This window comes from Fringilla coelebs (genome assembly GCF_963513975.1).
Source record: "Fringilla coelebs genome assembly, chromosome: 17".
Lineage (NCBI taxonomy): Eukaryota > Metazoa > Chordata > Aves > Passeriformes > Fringillidae > Fringilla > Fringilla coelebs.
The window spans coordinates 14327195-14347041 of record NC_140043.1 but is presented as its reverse complement, the minus strand read 5'-3'; the positions used below and the strand labels follow the sequence as shown (position 1 = coordinate 14347041).

Sequence of the window (19847 nt, the reverse complement as noted above, 5' to 3'; positions counted from 1 at the left end):
TTATATATAAATTCAAATCTTGCTTTGATCTACCTAAAGGATGGGAACTCCAGTATGTAAGGCAGTTGTAATTTGGCTCTTGTGGTTATTGCACAGGATCCATCACAAGAACATGTGCTTGACTGGGGGGCTTTAAGTATTCTGTAGGTTCAGGTTTTTCCTAACTGTAATTTCAATTTATCTCAGTCATCCTTCAGTAAAAAAATAGATGTGATGCATATGAAATGGCAGCTTTGTTTTCCTTGATAAAATTGGATAGTCCCTTGTGTGGCTGCAGTCCCAATGTGTCTTTTCTTCCCTTTTTAATGAAAAATGGTGTAAGGTTTTCTCTTTAATGGCTTCATGGCCAGGGACGTTTTAGACAAGGCTGTTGAGCATGAACTTCTCTGGCCTGCTGACCTCTACCACCAATGGATTCATTAGCACAGAGTAACAGTGACTCCAAGCTTTGCTTATTTCCTAGGAAATTTTCCTTCCTACTTTTTTATGCATTCCAATGCCACGTTTGGCTTTCCCACTCAGATAATAACACCTATTGTCAGCCAAGCTACTGTTTCAGCAAAGCATTTCCCTTTGAAGTATGTGCTGGGGTCTTTTTTACAGGTTATTTTTTCATATTAGCAATGACAAAAGTGAACCCAGGGCTACTCCTGATTTTTATTTTCCAGGGTTTATTATTATATTTACAGTTCCCTGTAAGAAGACACAACCCTTTCCCAGTAAGAGTTCTAATTCCTTTCTATGTTTCAAATACTAACGACCCATATGGAAAGGAGGAAGATAATCAGTGATGAAGGAGGTATCTCTGGGGGCTGAAGCAGATGAATAAAAAACTCTGATCATTATAAATATTACTGTACTACACTTTGGTACAACCAAAAAAAAAAAAAAACAAACCCCTTCAAAGAAAATATTTAATGTTCCCTAAGTCAAATAAAATTCACAAACAATATAAGAAGAAATTAACCACATGGGGTTTTTTATATCTGTAAAAAATAATAAGACTACTTGGCTGCATTGCACATAGGCAATAAAATGAGATTCATTCCAATCCCTTTTTCCGTGAGCCTCCTCTCAGGCCGTGAGCGAGAAATGTCCACTGTGCTTTACAAAGGACGACGACTAGAAAAAATCAATGCAAACAAACATCCCTTTCTTTTCTGATTGACCATTTCTCATGAGAGATGACCAACAAATGGAGTCTCCTCTGAGTCTGAGCGCAGTTGGATCAGCATTTGGCTAGAACCAGGCAGTACACAGAAACAGCCATCGTGTGTGACACCTCCAACACCTACAGGGAGCTGTTTTAGGGGCACATCCTGGTTTGTGGTGAAACAGGATTAACTCAGCCAGCCTCTTGGACCTGCTCTCTGCCATCAGGTTATCATCTCAGGACCTCCAGGGTTGGGCTGTCTTGTTCCTATTGCTGACTGGACTGACTGCTCCACCATCCATAAACAGAAGGCATAAAGGTGATTACAAACATAAGAAAGTAGTTTTACATATTGTCTTGCAGTCTTTCCATATAGTCCCTAAGTTCCTTGGAATCACCAAGATTCATATCTTGGCATACCCATTTAATATTATCATCACTGTCAAATAGAATTGAGTTGGTGTAGGGGCCTCCATCCTCTGGCAGTATTGTTGTATATGAAGTGAACTTTACTCGCTTCTGCTTTGGCCCAGAAGGATTTATAGGTTCACTTTTAACTTCTTTTTCACAAAGGTACTCAGAAGATCTGAGGATATGATTATGAAGAGTCTTCTGAGAACTCCCATTAAGGAGAAAGTTGCTTTCTTCAAACTGCATCCCTCTGTCAATCATGGTAGTGCACTCCTCTGATGGGAGCGAAATGTCCACTGGGTTTTCCAGGAGCTCCACCTCATTTCCAAGCCAGACCCAGTCATGGGAATGGGGGATGTTGCCTTGCTCACTGACAGCAAACCTTTTGTGCCTGTACTTCCAAGCAAATGCCACGCAGTTAATCAGAAACACCAAGATTGCCAAGCAGAAAACACAGAGCAGCGCGTACATGCCAATCTCCAGGTCCGTCAATCCTCTGGAAGTCAATGAGAAATCACTGGGATTGTTTTCTCCCGGTATTTCTACTTGGGCAGGGAAACCTGTGAAGGCAGTTGGGTTGTTTTGAAGCTGGCCATCCTCCAGGGACTCCTGATCAACGGGAGAGATGAAAGTTGTGCTTTTGTTTGCATTGTCCTCAGGACCGGACACGTCCTCGTGGTTTTTGGACCAGTCTTGTGCTGTCCTCTCTTGTTCTGCAGCTTTCTCTATGGCATTGCTGGCATGGCTTTTAAAATCTTTCTCCACATCATCGATGTCATTGGTGCTCCCTTTCTGGTCCAAATCCTTCTGACCAAACTTCACTTTGACGTTTCCTTTCCCCACGGCCAGAACGCTCTTGCGCTTGGTCTTCTGGCAGGGCTCGCTGATCACCATCTCAATTTTGATCAGGGGCCCCTGCCCGTCCCCTTCTGCCACCACCACAGGCCAGAGGGACTGGAGGCTCTGGTGTGAGGACACCACCATCTCATCCAGGGAGGTGATGGCCACGGAGAAGTCCTTGGAGTCGTAGATGTCCAAGGGCGTCACCGCCCCGTCGCTGAACAGAACCCAAGCACTCACCACAGCCTCCTGGTGGGGAGAGGACGAGGGGGTAAACAGGTGTGAGAGAGAGAGCACACATCAGACACTTTGTTGTTAAAGTCTGAAAAGAATACAGAGTTTAACTTTGGGGATCCTTTTTGGTTTGTTTTTTTAAAGAAAATGGAAATGTCTACTCTGCTTCTCATTTTCTTGCAGGCTTGTGTTCTCTAGACCACTGAGGCATTTACCTCACCTTCAGGAACTATCAAAGAAACACTCATGTAAATTTAATAAAAGTGCTGGAAAAAACAATTGACGATTCTTTTTTCTCAGTCTGAAGTGAGAAGCCTCTTTTGAATGCCAGAGCCTTATGATGAAAATAATCATATTTCCAACATCACGGTCAATTAGGTTTGTAAAGGGCCCATAATGGGGAATTTCTCTAATGCTGCAGTTCCAGGGCCTCATGGAACGCAATGAGCAGGGCTGGAATGTGTCGGGCCAGCGAGCCCATCCAGCCCATGGAACAAACTGGGAGGAGAACACAGTGCAGTGCTTTATATTTTCTGTCATGCTTTCAAATATGCAGCACTTGCAATATGCAAAAGGGATTGTGGTCTTTCCTGGGAACTACAGAAACAATCATAAAAACCACCATTTTTATGTTTTGACCAAACCAATTTGTCTTCTTGCTGCAAATTGCTAGTGCAAAAAATGTAGTTACACTTTCTGCACTGATGTAGAACCTCAGCTCTATGAAATCTATTAAAAAAATATAGAATTTGTTCTGTGGTCTCATTAAAAGCTATTTAATTCCTCAGATTATATGGTTCAAAGTAAGCACAAACTCATCAGTTTTCAGCAATGCAGGTCACGAAAACTTCTGCACCTGCAGCCAGAGGTCGTTTTGGCTGAGCTGACTTTGTGAGACAATTAAGGACTGGCATTCCCAGCCCTGCTTGCACAGCCAGGCTGCATTTCCCCACAGAAAAGGAGATTTTTGTGGCACATCCATGTTTGTTTGGCATTGTGCATCCCTTTCCCTGTGCTGTGAGCTCCCCAGAGCAGCTCTGGAGAGCGCAGGGGTGACTGTGCAGGGGTCAGGAAGATGAGCAGCCTTTACTTTGAGAAGTGACTGCTTTTCACAGCCATACATTCATCACATCTGCTGCCTAAAATGTACAGCAGATGCCTGTGCCAGAGCAGAGTGAACATGAAACGAATTTGCTGCATTCTTTGGGGCATACCTGTTTGGGAGTGCGCAGGATGTCGTGGGCAGAGGTGGTGGCAAGGATGGCTCTCTTATTTCCTTTGCTGCTCTGAAAGGACACGGACAGGCCTGACACCAGCTGCACCCCCAGGTCAGCAATGGTCACCCTGTCATCCAGAACTATCACTGTCTTCTCTGCCAGGATGGAATCCGAGAGAGGGGACAGGACCTGGGAGGAGTAAGGAAACACCCTGCATGAAACACCAATGAAGCATTTTAAAGCAAGGCTGGTCTCTAACCAGCACACCAGATCCCTCCTGAGTTTGTCACGTCCATGTCCAAGCCAGAACTGATGTTTTCCCCAACACATTACACTCATTTGCTGCTAAATTACTTTATCTAAAAAAATAATTTAATAAAACAACAAATCACTTCAAAATTGCAGCTTGATCTCGACAAAATATATATAATATAGAATAAATTACATAGTTTTGTTGTTTTGGGGTTTTTTTAAGTAATTTTTGTGGGGTCTATAAAACTCCCTGTTAATGCAGTGCAGGACAGGACAGGGTGTAAGACACTGATGAACACTGAAACTCAGTGAGGGGATAAATAAGTGCTCAAAGCCTGGCTGATGGGAACTTGGCCTGTTGCCTTTCTAGGGACACAGGACCTGAATGAAAGTGAGACTTGCAAAAGAACTTTGGAAATCCCACTGGGTGCCTGCCTGCATTTTTCAATGCCAAAACACTCCTGCCAGTTGCTCTAAGACCTTGCTTCCAGCATGCTCAGAAAGAGACTCATCTTTATCCTGGTGACAGAAACAGCTGCTTTGAGCCCAAAATAGTTGAGGTGTGATTTGTCTAATCCAACAGGAGAAACCTGCAGCACAGCTCGCTGCACTGGAGCTTCCTGCTCTTTTAGGGTCACTGGAGAGAAAGAGACATTTTAAGGGCAGAAACCCCTTGACCTCTCTATCCCATTTATTCAGGTTGAAGGGAGCTGAGCCCTAAAATCCCTGTGTTGACTCCAGAGTGAGACCAGAACATTACAGGTGTTTTCAGCCCCTGAGAAGAGCCCCAGTGTTTCCATTCCTTTATTTTGATTAAGGAAGGTGCATGAATTTGGACAGAGCTTAGGGGGGAACATGAACACTCCAAAAGGAGTCTGAAGATTATTTTTGTGTCCATGTGATTGGTTTTGTGAACATAAAAGGACTAATTTTTTAAATATGTTCAAGCCTGTAAAGGTGCATGTAGGTATTTGGTACAATCTCCCAAATGAGTTATGAGTTAACTCCAAGTATGAGTTATGCTCATATGGTCCCACTGAGGTGAAAAGGAGCTGGCTGTGTGCCTCATGTCACCTCTTTCACCAGCCAGGGAAATCCCCCTGTGTTCCAGTCACACTGAGATGGACAAATCCCCACAAAAGCTTCACCTAAGGGCATCTATGGAAGTGACAAATAGCCACAATGAAAACCCGCTCAAACTTCCCTTTCTGTTTACCACGCTCATTTTTTCAGCTTTTTTTTTTATTACTATTTTTTCCCTGAGATCAGTGAATTTTCCCCAGCAACCCTGAGCCCTGCTAGCCCGGGTGTGTGTGAGCCTGAGCCCCTCTGGGGCTGCAGGGGCTGTACCTGCACCGTGGTGATGCCTTGCTCGCGCCCGGCCAGCACCCGGCCCTCCTGCAGCTTGGCCACCTTGGGCTCCTCCACCTTCATGAAATCAGCCACCAGGTCAGTGATGTCAAACTGCCACTCCGAGCCCAGCAGGTAGGTCAGGTGGCCTCCAAGCTCCGAGGACTCGGCCACAAACTGCGTCAGGACCCTCACCAGGGCGTGCTGGTACTGCAGGGTGCAGCCTTTGCCCTTCTTCTCGTCATCCTCCTCATCCTCGCTGTCCCGCGTGGGCCTGTGAACACAGCCAGCCTGGTTAGATCCCCCAGCCCTGCAGAGCTCCAGCTGCACCTCCTCTGGGGGAAATGGGAAAGCTAAGGTGATTTCCACAAAGCTGGAAAAGCTTAGAAACAGGAAGAGCAGAGAAACTCAAAACTAGCTGCAGTTACAGTGGTATAACAAGCAAGGACATAAAACAATAGCTTGAGTTTTAGGCTTGGCTGAGGTGGACCTTAAGACTGCAGAAAAATATGCTTAACAGGGCAGTAGAAGGTTTTAGGCTTAATAATGAATATTGTGTATTGTTAACAGAAAGCAGAGAGCCAGCACTGTGTGCAGCAGGTGTAGGTGTGCTTTTAGTGACTGGCTGGAACAGCTGTCTGTAAGCTTCAGCAATATGCTGGTAGCTAAAAGGTTTTTCAAATGCTCTGCAACAAAAAAGTCTTTAGCTGCTGTTAAAACGTGAGCTGCTATCATCTTCCCAGTGTCTCAACCCTGTAATGAGTGATACTGCAATAAAAGCTCAGAGAACCTCTTCCAACAATCCCATCCTGTTTAAGAGAGGAAAAAATCCCACACCAACATGTTCATTGTCATCAGTGGAGATGTTATCACCTCCTGCTGGCTGAGCCAGGAGATCAGGGTCGGGATGGGCAGGTTAGTAAATCCTGTGTGGATGTTTGTGCAGCTTTTTGGTGCTGTGCAATTTAAAAGCTACTGACGCTTCTTCCAGGAAATCCCTTGTTTGTGTGGGACCTCCCAGCAACTTGAAAATGTGTCTGGCATTGCTGGGATCCCAGTGGAGCCACTGCCTGTTCTGCAGGCAGCAGGAAATGTTGAGGAAAGGGCAGCTGTAGCAGCTCATGCGGCGGAAGGAGGTGTTTTACCATCTTGTAACATTTGTATTTCTGAGCTGGTCCCTTCCCATCTCCTGTAACACCTCTGCCCTCCCTGCTGGGGCAGAGGCACCCAGCTGATCCCACCCCTGCTGTGCTCCATCCATCCCTCTGCTGTTGGGAGACACCTTGACTTTACCTTCATCTCACGCAGTCCCTGCAGTGACCTCAGGTGGCCCCAAAACCCCAAATCAGGCATTGAGGCTCCCCCTCGGGCAGGGTTACTCAGATTAACCCGTGCAGGAGCACCTGCAGCATTAGAAACACTTCCTTCAACATTTTCTATCTATCTGTCCCCCTTTGAAAATAGCACCTATGAAATAAACCAGCTTTCCCTAGAGCTCAGAGAAGGCATCCCAGTGATTTGTACATGATAGCACTGCTGTCACACCTCACAGACTTTTTTGTCTGCTTAAAGACCCAGTTTATCACCAATATTTTTTTTTTTTTTTCTCATGTTCATTGCCTGGCACGAACACATGGATCCTCTTATCTCTTCCAAGTCAGGTATTAAGCAGTGGGTGGTCACACTTTTACTCATTATGCCCCCATGCTGTGGATTCATTGCTCAGAAATAATTTCCCTCCCTCCTGTATTTATTGAGCCTGAAGCCACCTCTATATCAAGGGTGGGAAATACAGGCTAAGTCTCTCATTTTTCAAAGTATTGCAGGAGGTAGTTTTGTGGTTACTGTGTCCCTTTATCTCCTCCTTTGAAATAGCAGCTATGAAAAACTATTATAAAACAGAATTGCTTTTGTTATAAATTGTTTTATGACAAAGCTGGCAGCCAGTAAGCTGAAAACATATCTAAGAAAAACCCTTGTGCTCTTCAAAATGACTGAAAGTCCCAGTGTTACAGAACCTAATCCACTGGAAATACATTTTCAATGCATCACTTGTTAGCTGAATATTTATATTCAGCCTCAAGTAAATGGTCTGTGGTGCCTTTTGGTTTTGTGTGTGTAAAACAAGTGTCCATCATTACTTGCTGACTGAAACATCATTGAATAACAGGAATTGTTAGGGGGAAGGCTACTAAAATAGGATTTATATTTCCCAAAGAAATTAGTCTTACAGAGTTTGACTAGCTGGGTATTTCAGGGAAACTTTCCGTTGTTCTCTCCTTCCCAGCACTGGTATCAGTCTGAAGTCAGCTCACAGTTGGCAAAACAGCCACAAAGAAAGTTCTAGAAGGGGAATGTTCATTGAGCTTCTTGTGGTCCATATCCACCCATGCTGTAAATGAATTCATGAACTCCTTAATGCTCCCAGTGTCAATTTATTCCTGTGTTCTGACCCTCTCCAACTCAGCTAAGCCATAACCCAGCTCTGAACAACCTCAGACTTTGGCAGGACCAAGCTCAGCCCTGAGATTTTGGGCTTTGACCCTCTCTTAATAATCCAGACAGCAACATTAGTGCCTGTGCAGAACTGCAGAAAAATGTGCAAAAGCTCTTCAGGTAAGGAGCACTTGTGGGATTTGGGGCAAAAGAGCACAGAAGTGATGGGAACCAGCCTTGTTATGGGAAGGGAGACCCAGAGCCAGCGTGGTGTGGCTGGCAGGAGATGCTCACATATTCAGCATCCACCCCAGCATCATTTACACAACTCCCTTCCTGCTCCTGTTCGTCCCTGCCCAGGGCAGGGGTTGGAACAAGATAATCTGTAAGGTCTCTTTCAACCCAAACAATTCTGTGAGCCGATGTTTTATTCACATCCAATGGGTTGCTGTTTTCTTTATTTATGTGCTTGTTTATTTCTACTTTCACTGTTTAAAACTTTGCACTGCTGGATTGTCCGAGAGGAAATCTATTCAAAACAACTGGAGGGAATTCTTTTTCAGCCCCAGCTGATAAATCTGAGCTGTGGAATGACCAGAGGGGAGGACTGTTGCTCAGGGGCACAGAGGGAGCACTCCTGTCCTTATTTCACGGACTGGGACCGTGTGGGCAGCCAGTATTTACCACAACAAAACAATGATTCAAGTCCAGCACGTTCCTTGGGGTATCTCGAATTCAAAGGCTCCATTTCAGCACAAAAACATTTAGAGATGTTGATATACTTCTCCTCAGAAACATGTTTTCTGTGGCAGACAAATGTGGAGCATCAGCAAAGCCTCTCCAAAGCCCAGGATGAGCAAGGCACGTTCTTTGTCAGTGCAGAGGAGAGGGAGGCGTCTGAATTTTCAGTACAAGCTTTGCAAGTCTGCTTTGCCAGGTCTCAACTCAAGTTCTTTCTGGTTTTATTTTTTTAACAAAGGATATAATTTTTCCACTTTAAAGACACAAAATCAAGATTGAGGCAGTAAGTCAGTGTTTGAGGTCCAGTGAATTGCACAGTTCCCTTTAAACTCCTCATTAAAGTGTTTTCAGTAAGCTTAAAATCCTTCATTAAGCAGGGAGCTCATTTTCTGCTCAAGACAAGTCCTGGTGAATATAAGCAATTGCTGCATATTGTGCTTTTTTCCCCTTGGTCATCTCTGAAAATCTCTCAGAGTCCTCCTTACCCTATTTCTTGCTGCCTGGCAAACTTGCTTGGAAGGTTTTTTGCTTTTCTGGAGCGAGCCAAGGTTGCCAGAATTACATTTAATTTACATTTCACAGAGAGAAAGGCTCTGCCAGGGAGCTGAGTTAAAGCAGCAGCCTGTTCCAAGGGTGCCTGCAAGCAGTGATCTAATCAGTGATCTGTCAGCTCCGCATTACAGACCTTGTCTCTGAGCAGTTGAAGTGTGTCTCTTTTAATCTGCACCCCTCTCCAACCAGGCATCACATTCTTGGGCCAGATGCTAATTTTCTGTTTAAAAAAACCCAACCCTAAAGAAATCACTTTTGCTGGGTTTGGATTTGAAATACTCATTACAAAGAGTCCTATATTTAAAAAACATTTCCAACACTCCTAGTTGAAAAAGAAATCTCTCTCAGATACAAATTACAAACCACTAGAAGCTGATTTAGTGGAAGCCACAGAAATAAGCTGCACATAACTCCACTCACAGTTCAAGAAGAAATGTAATTTGGTACTTTCACAGATCTTGAAAATACAGCCTACCTATTAACGAAAATCTCCAAGGCCTTATCTCCAAAGGACATTAAAGTCAATTAACTAAAGGAGCAAATTTACAGCGTGTTCCAGCTTTGTGCAGATGCTGTTACCCACCAATGCAATGGTTTGAATCCAGTGTCACTTAATTCACAGCTTTACTTCTGAGGAGCAGAAAACCCTCACTGAGGGTTTAACTGAAGCAGTTTCTTTTCTCCTGCTTTTAACTGTGGCCAGCTTTCCTGCTTTTGTCTCCAGAATTGGACAGGACCAAAGCAGAGCTCAATAAACTCTGCCTGAAGTGAAGCCTGTGCTGGTGGTGTTGGGAGCCTCCTGAAAACAATGTCCTATCCCAGCTGCAAATATTTACTGAAATTAAATTTCCAGCTTGTACTGTGAGACTTTAGCCATGCAATTCTTATTAATGCAAGCTGAAGCCACTCATGCCATGTAAATATGTGTGCACAGAGCTGGTGCAGGAGCCTCAAGAAGAAGGTAATTATTTTGCAGATGCATAAGGAATAGAAATAAATGTTCTTGTTAGACTAGCAGAGTCTGCCTGGACCTCTTCTACACTCTAATATTTGACTTTAATTTAAATATACACCCACTGTTTGCTGAGGCTGGGGGTTTGTGCAGCCTGTGCTGGCTCAGGCACCACTTTCCCTGCACCACTCAGGAGCTGATGGTGGAGCTGAATTTCACCTGCCCAGGGAGGCTCCTCCTGTCTGCAGCAGCACTCCCCAGAGATCAAGTTCTCCTCCTGATAATATTGAAGATTTGCCACATATTTGCAGGCTGATCTGGTAAATTGTATTGCTGCTCTTACACAGGGGAGAGGAATTGGGTTTTTTTCCAGTTTCTGGCATAAAAGCAGCCTGTCTTTTCCTTTCTGTTCTCAGACAAGTTCCTGCTCCTGCCGCAGTTCAGACCAGCTAAAAACCAACACAGTTCAAACTGTGCAGGGGGCATTTGAAAAGTTTTGTAAAGACCCTGCCTTCTTCATGGCTTTGAGGAAATGATTCAAGAAGTCAGAGAGGCAAACATGTCTGTAATCACATGTATTTTACAATTTTACAAACATGGCAGGGTTTATAGGGAGCAGCAAGACATTTTACTGGCTCGAGAGCCATCACTGGGAAGAACAGATGTGATCTGGGGCACATAAACTCTCTCAGGTCTGAAGGAGAGCAGCTGTATCAGAAGAAGAACAGCTATGCTGATGCACAAACGTTTCTTTTGCTAACAGCACCAATAAACACGTTTAAAAGATTATTGTAAACCCAGTTCTATTTTGCCATCTGGCTCAGCCAGCCACGCTGTGGGGGTGGGAATGGGGCCCTGGGGCAGCCAGAGGAGATGAAAGAAACTCTGGAGGTTGCTGAAGTGTCTCTGCACAATCCCTATAAAATATCCCAGCATTTTACCTGCTGTATGTTGATGAATAATTTTACAGCAATGCTCAGTTCCTGCTGAGAACACAAGCAGTGGTGTGAGGACACCAACCCTGCAGGACAGGAGCAAAGTGGAAAATCGTTTTGTTTGTGGTGAGGTGAGCTATGAAGAAGCCACACTGCAATCCTGCCATGACCAGAACAGTGACACAGTTTCAGATGAGTTTTGGACTAAGTTTAAGGCTGCCTAAGCCTGTTGTCAGGGACTTTGGAAAGAATCCTTGAGTTTCCTTCAAGGACAGATATCAAAATCCTAGTGCAAATTGCCAATATTGGCTCTCACATGAAGGTGAAGTTGAAACGACACAATGCTATGGCTTCACCCGCTGGGAAATGCTTGGATTTGGGGTTTTTGCAAAGATAAAAGCACTCTGCTCACTTCCAAACCTACAGCTTCTGACTGCAGTCCAAATGTCTTGAGTGCTTCAGCTTATCACCTAAAAACTCATAAAAACTCCCCCATGTTTAGGATTTTGGGAAACACAAAGGAGGTGGAGGTATAAGCAGATTAAAAAGTAAAGAGAAAAGTCATAATAATAAAAAAGAGCCAAACGAAAAGCCACTAAATCTCAGGTAAAAACCACCCAAATCTAAAAATAAAGGAAATGTAAAAACCTTATGTGCAAAGTAAATGTCAGCATGAGCACAACTAATGCTGGCTCTGAACTATTGATTCAGAATAGCCCTGCAAAGTTAAAAAATCCCCATGAACGGTCAATAAAAGGAGAGCTCATTTGTGTCCTTTGCTGCTCACGTGGGCATGGACCTTCCAGGGGGATGGCACAGTGTCCACACTTTGGAAAATGCCTGCAGGACCTGGGCCAGCAGCTGCAGCGCAATCCAAGCAGCAGCAAATGCTTTGCACCAAAACTCTGCAAAGCCTGCCAGCTTGCAAGCAGAGCAGACTCTCAGACCATTCTCTTTATTTCAGCTGGCCAAACAAATCAGGAGGAGACACCAGGGGGGAAATTTCCAGCGCTGCCTGTAATGGGTTTAACTTGAGAATGCCCACGACTGCTAAGCAGGGCTGAATGTCTACTCCTGCAATAAACACCAGCCTAATCCTGCAGCTGTGTGCTCAGCAAAATCCCACTGCTTTCAGCAGGATCTGTGCCTCAGGGCTCGGACTGCACAGGCAGGAGAGGGAAGTTCAGTGAAGATTTAAGCAGTCAGCTTAAATCCATTCATTCCTCACCCAGCACAGCTCTTCCTGCCTTTGTCACTGAAGCAACCACTGCAACTTCTCTTGTGCCAGATTCTCATCACCTCTTCTGTCATAGCCAGAAAAATACCCACATGATCAGGAGGTCAGTCATTGCCCTTCTCTGGAGCTCATGATCTCACTACCCTGCAAATTGTGTGCTATTCCCTTGGTTTTGTGCCCTTATGAACTGTTGGGTAGTTCTCCTCCACTGCTGTCTGGGCTCTTCAGGCTCTTCAGTAGCTGAGATGTTCTCCTGGGCACTGGAGAGCTTTAGCTGGAGCTGCCACAGCGTTTAGCACTCCCTTTGCTGCTGCCAGCAAGGCTTTTTCACTGGGTTATAAATCTGAGCTGGTGTCACGCCTTTTCCCCACTAATATTTTTCAATTTCACCTGAAATCCACCAACACAACAGCGTTCCTGGAAGTTCTTCATCTTGCAAATGATGGTTATTACAGAATGGGCATTTCCAGTAGGAATCAATGGAATCAGAGCTCAAAATCCCCACTGTCCCTGCACTCCTTTTTCCCTGACCACTTTTTCCCGGTGGAACATGGTCTTCAGTAGGAATTGTTCCTTACTTAATTAGAGCTGCTAAGTACCGCAGCAGCCAGGTTCTGCACAGACTGAACAATAACCCAAAGCCATGGAATCACAGAGGGTTTGGGTTGGAGGACACCTGGGTCACCTGGTCCAAGGCAGCAACACCTGAACCCTTCCTTGTCCCAGCAGAAGGAACTGAGGTCTGGCAGTGCTGAATGTCTCACACACACACAGGGTTGTGTTACACCCACAGGAGAGGTCCAGGTCCTTCTGCTCAGGAATGTGAGATCCAAAGTCCTGAGATTGTGTGGGATTGATGAATGCTGCAGGCAGAGCTCTGCCTTTCAAACTGCACAGATCAGGATAAAGGCAGCGATGGCTGGGTGTTTGAATGAAGGCTGAGGCAGACTGCAAAGCTGATGGCAAGTTTCAAATGCTCATTTTCAAATGGCTGTGCTGTAAAAGCAGAGCCCTGGCACGTGTGAGGAGTGGGCAATGCTGAGGACATACCTTTTGTTGGAGGTGACAGGGATCCTCCAGCCCTTGATCTGGCTGAGCTCGGTGTCAGAGATCTCGATCTGCAGCGGGAGCCGCGGCACCCAGACCGTCACCTCCAGCTGCGTGGTGAAATGCTGGTAGGTGAAATTCACAATGGTGTCCACTTTGCTCTTCATCTCCTTGCCATTAACAAAGATGGAGTCACAGCTCTCAGAAACCTTAAAAACAAAGATAAAAATTAGGAAATGAATCCTGAGGAAGAAGGAGGATGATACATGAGTGCTAAGACAACACTGCAAATGTATGTCATGCATATTGCATTTCCAGTTTTCTAATTAGAAGCCAACAGTGATAAATGGACCCCAGGGAAAGAGTTGTGCTTTACTCAAAGGACACTACTCACACTACAAAAATAATTTAATGATGTTATATAACCTGTGTGAATCTTTTATATCAGGCAAATTAAACTCTTCATGAATCAAACTCCATGTGCATCAACATTTATGTTTACAACTTGCTTAAAGAACCAGGAAAAAACGGGGCCATATGTTAGTAAGAAAAAGACTGACTCAGAACCATAAACCAGAATCTTTTCCCTTTTCCTTGAGCACTGTAATGCTGGAAGACAAAGATCCCCTTATGGCTCATGAGCAGAAGTGCAGCAAAAGCATTATTTTTTAGAACTTCTCAGTAATTGTTTTAACAAAATGTATTCATAGTTGCTTCGTGGCATTCCATGAAATCACTGCTAAAAGGAGCGTGTGGGCTGTGTACTACAACTCATCTGCCCTCTTGGCTCCAGGGATCTTCTGGCACAAAATCAAGGTCCTGAGCACAGATCTTATTTATATAAAACTCTGATGTAGCAACTAATTCAATCTGCATCCTGGAAGACAGGACTCCTTTGTCAGGAAGGGGTTTCTAATATATTTCTAAATATGTGTGTGTGTAGTTTTAGCTATACAAACAGTATAGTTTTAGATACACAAACACCCAGCCATGTATAACATTCATGTACATTATTCATGGACAATATTCATGTTTATTTACATATACAATGTGTTATATACCTGCACACCTGCATGTGTACATGTATTTTATCTTTATCTGGTTTGCATTCTGCCTTGAAGAGAGAAAGGAGATCATTTCCCACAGAGTCCATGGTTTCAGTGTGGTTTTAATCTTTTAAGCCCACAGCTGATGAGATGTGGCTGTGTCCCTGGAATGCACTTTGTTCTCCTGCCAGGGCTGCTCTGTGTCACCTGTCCAAGGCTCTGGCACAGAGGGAGCCTGGCTGAGCCCGTGTTTAAATTCTGGTTTCCTGGAATTACTGAGATAACTCATGTAGGCTTCAGGGGGGAATAGGCTGAGACACAGGCTGGGTTCTCTCTGCAAACTTACCTCAAATCTTTTCAGATATTAACAGGGATTAGGGCTTACTGAGCCAAGAAAAATTAGAGAAAATCTCTGGCAGATGCTTTGTTTTGCTCAAAAGACACAATTTTGAGATGTGAAGTAAAAGATCTGTCCTTCCATATTTGCCATATTCAAGTCAGCTTCTCAGATCCTTCTCAATGCACTGAAACTACAATTGCTCATTTACAGAGGGGCTGAGCCAGGTGATGAGGGATGGGGCAAAGGAAACGAAGTCACTCCTATGGAGAGAATACTCCTCCACATAAATGCTTAATGAACACAAGAATATAAAAATAATAAATCTAGATAATCTGATAAAGAGCTTAAAATGGACTTCAGGCTCAGGAGTACCACAAATGAGAGGGAGCATACTTGGAATCTTTTTTTCCCTCCCTCGTAATGTGTCACGAGTGTCTCTGGAAAGTTTAAGCACATTAAGCAAGCCCATTAATTGAATGAGCAGTTGAGATTCTAAACCATAAAGCTTACATCTAGGGAGTTATGTGAGAATTAATACAAGACAGAAATAATTAAGAAAACTCAAAGAGGGAGGGATAAACATCAAGGCCGGAGCAGGGGAATAACTAATATCTGACAAGACAGCGGCTAATTTTTCAGATTCTCTTCTTGCTGTATCAAATGTTCTTGTCAGCAGGCAAGAAAGGTGCTAAATTAGGGAACCGAAAATGGACATTAATTGTAGCTATAAAAATATCAATCTAGGTGTTGGAATGCTGGATGCTGAGAATTTTAAACTTTCTGTGCCGAAAGGCACAGACCCACAAGAAAACACTGCACTCCATCTGAGGCCGTAGAAAAGGCTTCCAAAATTGGTTAATTGCACTGGGATTGTGGGTGTGGAGTTTGATTACAAGTGTGTAATATCACAGGGTGGAAAACTTAAGAGTTTAAGGTTTTAGAATACAGCAATATTCTAAGATATTAGCAATATTCTAATATTCTATAGAATAGAGCAAGATGGAGGTTTTTAGGTGGAGGCCAGTCCTTCTTCTTCCTTCTTCTCCATGGGTTTGGGTGGTGTTGTGTAATTGGACAGAAAAGTCCGCAGTGCGGGACACAAGGGATTAGTTATTGGGTTAAAAGTAAAAATAATTTAGGTGTCATTTCTTAATTGGATAGTTTAGCCTTAAAAGACCTTGTAGAGAAAGATAGTTGGCCATTTTGCAGCTTGTTAGTAGAATGCAGTAGAACTCAGGACTTGTAATCCAGATAAGCAATAATAAACATCTGAGTCTGAGCACGAAACACTGTCTGGAGCACCTCAAGCCCGACCGTGGCTGGGCAGACGAGAAGCCAAGAGCCAGCAGTGAGCGGTGCCCCGGGCTGGGGACACCTGCTGAGGCTGGGACCCCTCTGAAGACACTAACTGCAGCTGTGACCTGGAAAGAAAAAATCCCCAGGGAAAAGAAAGGAAAAAAGGAAGAAAAAAGAACTTGGGCATCCCTAGACACTGGTGAAACGGTGTGGAGCAGAACGTGGATGCTGGAGACCCACGAGACGGGAGCTGAGGAGGAGAAACGGACGGCGAGAAGTCAGGTACGATTTGTGTTCTGCAGGGTGAGTCACAGAGAGAATGGAAATGTAATGTCCAGATCTCAAAGAAACGCCTTAGATCTCCTCCACTCACTGGGAGGGAACATCCACGGCTGTCCCAACTAAAACGTGTTTTATGATGGGTGCGGGAGCAGTTTCCAAACGCAGAACCAGGGGCACTTTTAGACCCCTTTCTCTGGGATGAATCTAACACCATACAGTGCTGCTACGCTTAAGGACACAGCAGCAGCACAACTTGCAGCCCGCAGGGTGCTCTGTGAGGCTCCAGCCCGCAGAGGCCATGCACAGCAGCTGCACAGGAGGCTGAGGAGATAAACAGTGCCCACAGAGCGCCCGGCTCGGCCCGCGCGGCCCAGGGCGGCGGGACGGGGCAGCCCCCCTTCTCCCGCTCCAGCAGCGTCGGCAGAGCCTGGGAGATCGCTCCCCACGGCTCCCCCGGGGCAGGGGACATCCCAGCCCGGCGGAGGCGCTCCCCACAGCCGGGAACCCCCGGAATACCGGGAGCGGCCCGGGAGCGAACGGGCCCGTCCCCGGCGCGCGGCCCGCTGGAACGGCGGGGAGCCGCGGGGTACGCAAGCCGCGCAGGCAGCGACCGCACGGGCACGCAAAGCGCGCAGCCACCGCAAACGGCGCAAAGGCGGCTCCCTTCTGCCCGGGGCAGCGCAGCGGGACCCGCGGCTGTTGTTAAAAGCAAACACGGCTGTGGCTTCGCGCAGTGCGGGGACACCCAGGGGCACACGGAGGTGGCGGGAGGACAGGGGTCCCTCGGGACGGATGGAGTGTCGGACCGCGGGTGGCAAACCCAGACCCAGAGATCACAAGCAGTGCTTCTTTACTGCCCGCAGCGGCGGCGCGGGGGTCCCTTCCCCGCCCGCTCTCTCCCAGACCCAAACTCGGCTCCAGCTCTGCCCAGCCCGCGGCTCCCTCAGCCATTTTGGCTCCGCCCGCGGCCCCGCCTCCCGCCTGTCAATCACTCACCGCGGCCGTTCCGCGGGAGACCCCAGGCGCTCATTAGTGCAGCACAGAGGCTGCGCACGAAACACGCCCCTCCCACATCATGGCGGCGCCCTGCACGCCTATTCCGTACGGGAAAATGGCGGCGCCCTAGGCACTTCCGTAATTTTTGTGACGTACTTCCGCTGACGCCATTTTATGACCAACAAGACGCTAAACCTCCTGCTGCAGCGCCACCTCTGGCCGAGTCTGTTACTGCATTCCCCAATTCTAATAATACACAACAAATGCCGCCGGCAATCCCTCATCCAGAAGGGCGTTATGGATACATATGTTAATAGTGCCTTTTCGCAAATATTAAAATGGATTTTATATGTGTGGCAGTAAAATCACACATATTAAATCCACTTTAATATGGATTTAAACTTTGTTATAAAGATATAGTTTGCATTTCTACTGTTAATCAAGCTTAGACATAGTAGTGAGATAGTATATATACTATATACTATGATTTAATATATACTATATATTATATATAATATTATAGATAAGATATACTATACATATAATAATGTATAATAGACAATATATTATATATAATATAATAGTATAGATAATAGATACAAAATATATACTAGTACTATTATAGCATACTATACATAACACGTGTTATATATATGTATGTGTTATAAATACATATTATAATATTGGCTTTTTGCAAATATGAAAATGGATTTGATATGTGTGATATTAAAGCAACTTTGTCATAAATATATGTTTTTTATTTCTCTTGTTAATTAAGCTTAGACACAGTAGTGAAAGAGCAATGCTTGTGTTAAAATGCCTGCTTGGATGGGATAACATCCAATGAACACCTGTACAGATCTGCCAGCTGAACAAAGTGTGGACCAAGGCCCAAACTGGAAGTGAGAAGGAGCCAAAACCAGAGCCAAGAAACACACATGCTCTAAAAATGCAGAGCTGAGGAGGGGCCATGTAAAATAGTTCCTGGAAAATGTAAACTAGTTTGTGAATATGCATAAGGGTCTATGAATTTGCAACAGGCTGTAAGGAAAAGTCATTTAAGGGGTACCCCCAAAGATAACAGGGTGCTTGGCTGAGTGCTAAAATGTACCTGGCCATAATAACCTTTGCTCTGTGGTCCTTGTCTCTTGTTGTCCTTTAATTAACTTTTTAAATTTTCACAGGAGAGTGAACCTGTTTTTCACAAGGGGAAGGAGTGAATACAGCCTCGAAACTTGAAGGAAGAACATCTTTGCAGCACAGCAACCCACAAAATACAAAAAGAGAGTTTGTCCCATTTCCTTGGATTCCAGAAGCCATGTCAAATAATAATACAAAAGATCCATCAAGAGACAAACCAAATTCTACCAACTGGGCAGAGATTAGAAGAAAAGCATTAAAGGAAGGAGACTTTGACATGGCATCAATAAAATTAATGACAACAAAACATGGCAGACGAAGTGCAAATATCAAATGGGCACCACTGACATACGACATAATTAAAGACTTGAGACAGGCAGCTGAAGAGGATGGTTTAGGCTCTCCCTACTTCCAGCGATTATTAAAAATCACCTTTTATTATTACGACCTGCTGCCTCATGACTGCAGATGTCTTGTCTCGCTAATCCTCTCAGATTTGCAGTTCCAGGTGTGGGATGTGAGGTGGCGGAGGGCTCTCGCTCAGCTGAGGAGCAGGTATGCAGGAGGGCCACACGCAGCTCTCACCCTGGCTCAGCTGGCAGGAGATGAGCCCCATGACAGACCCGGAGATCAGGCAGCAGAGTTGCCTCGAGATGTGATTGCAGACATCCAAGAGGCAGCACGGAATGCAATTCTGCAAATCCAGCCAGTTGGAACTCCAGAAGGCTTTTATGCAGAAGTAAATCAAGGTCCTTCTGAGCCCTTCGCCTCATTCGTCCATCGTCTCACGCAAGCAGTGAACAGACAAGTGAGTGATGAAGAGGTGAAGCCACATCTGGTTCGAACTCTGGCTTTTGGAAACGCCAATGCAGAGTGCAAACGCTTAATTAACATCGTGCATGGTCTACCAACCGTGGCTGAAATGATAGAGGCATGCAGCAAGGTGGGCACTCCTCAGCACATCGCAGAAATCCTGGCAGGTGTTTGTGTAGAACAGGTCAGGAAACTCCTTCAAGAGCAGAACAAAGAATTTTCAAGAATTCTCACAGAGCTTCACCCAACTTTTCAACAAGGCAACTCCAGAGAAGCGATCTCAACAGAATTCACTGTGGGACCGAGCTTCAAATACGGAAAATATGGACACAAAAAAAAGAATTGTCCAGAACCTACGGAAGTGCCAGGCCTCTGTCCAAGATGCAGGAGAGGAAAACACCTCGCGAATCAGTGTTACTCCAAAAGGGATGTGGATGGAAGAGCTCTGCCTCTTTCAGGAAAATTCAAGAAGAACGCGAGATGCCGTCGCGCCGCGACACAAGGGATGGCGACGGCTCAGCCCGGGGCCCCAGAGGGAGCACGGCCATCGGGGAATGCCAACCAGACTCCATCAGCA

The 19847-nt window shown here is 45.3% G+C and overlaps 1 protein-coding gene across 1 annotated transcript in view; it reads right to left on the bottom strand.

Annotated features, from left to right (window-relative positions):
* Window positions 1-1498: 1498 nt before the first annotated feature.
* The window catches only part of TMEM132B (transmembrane protein 132B), a gene marked incomplete at both ends in the record, with an annotated part of 213893 nt that continues 195544 nt past the window's right edge, over window positions 1499-19847 (bottom strand). The window contains 4 exons of the mRNA XM_084216990.1: window positions 1499-2653; window positions 3853-4044; window positions 5458-5731; window positions 13361-13566. Coding sequence (XP_084073116.1) covers window positions 1499-2653; window positions 3853-4044; window positions 5458-5731; window positions 13361-13566 — 1827 coding nt within the window. The remainder of the gene's footprint in view (window positions 2654-3852; window positions 4045-5457; window positions 5732-13360; window positions 13567-19847) is intronic.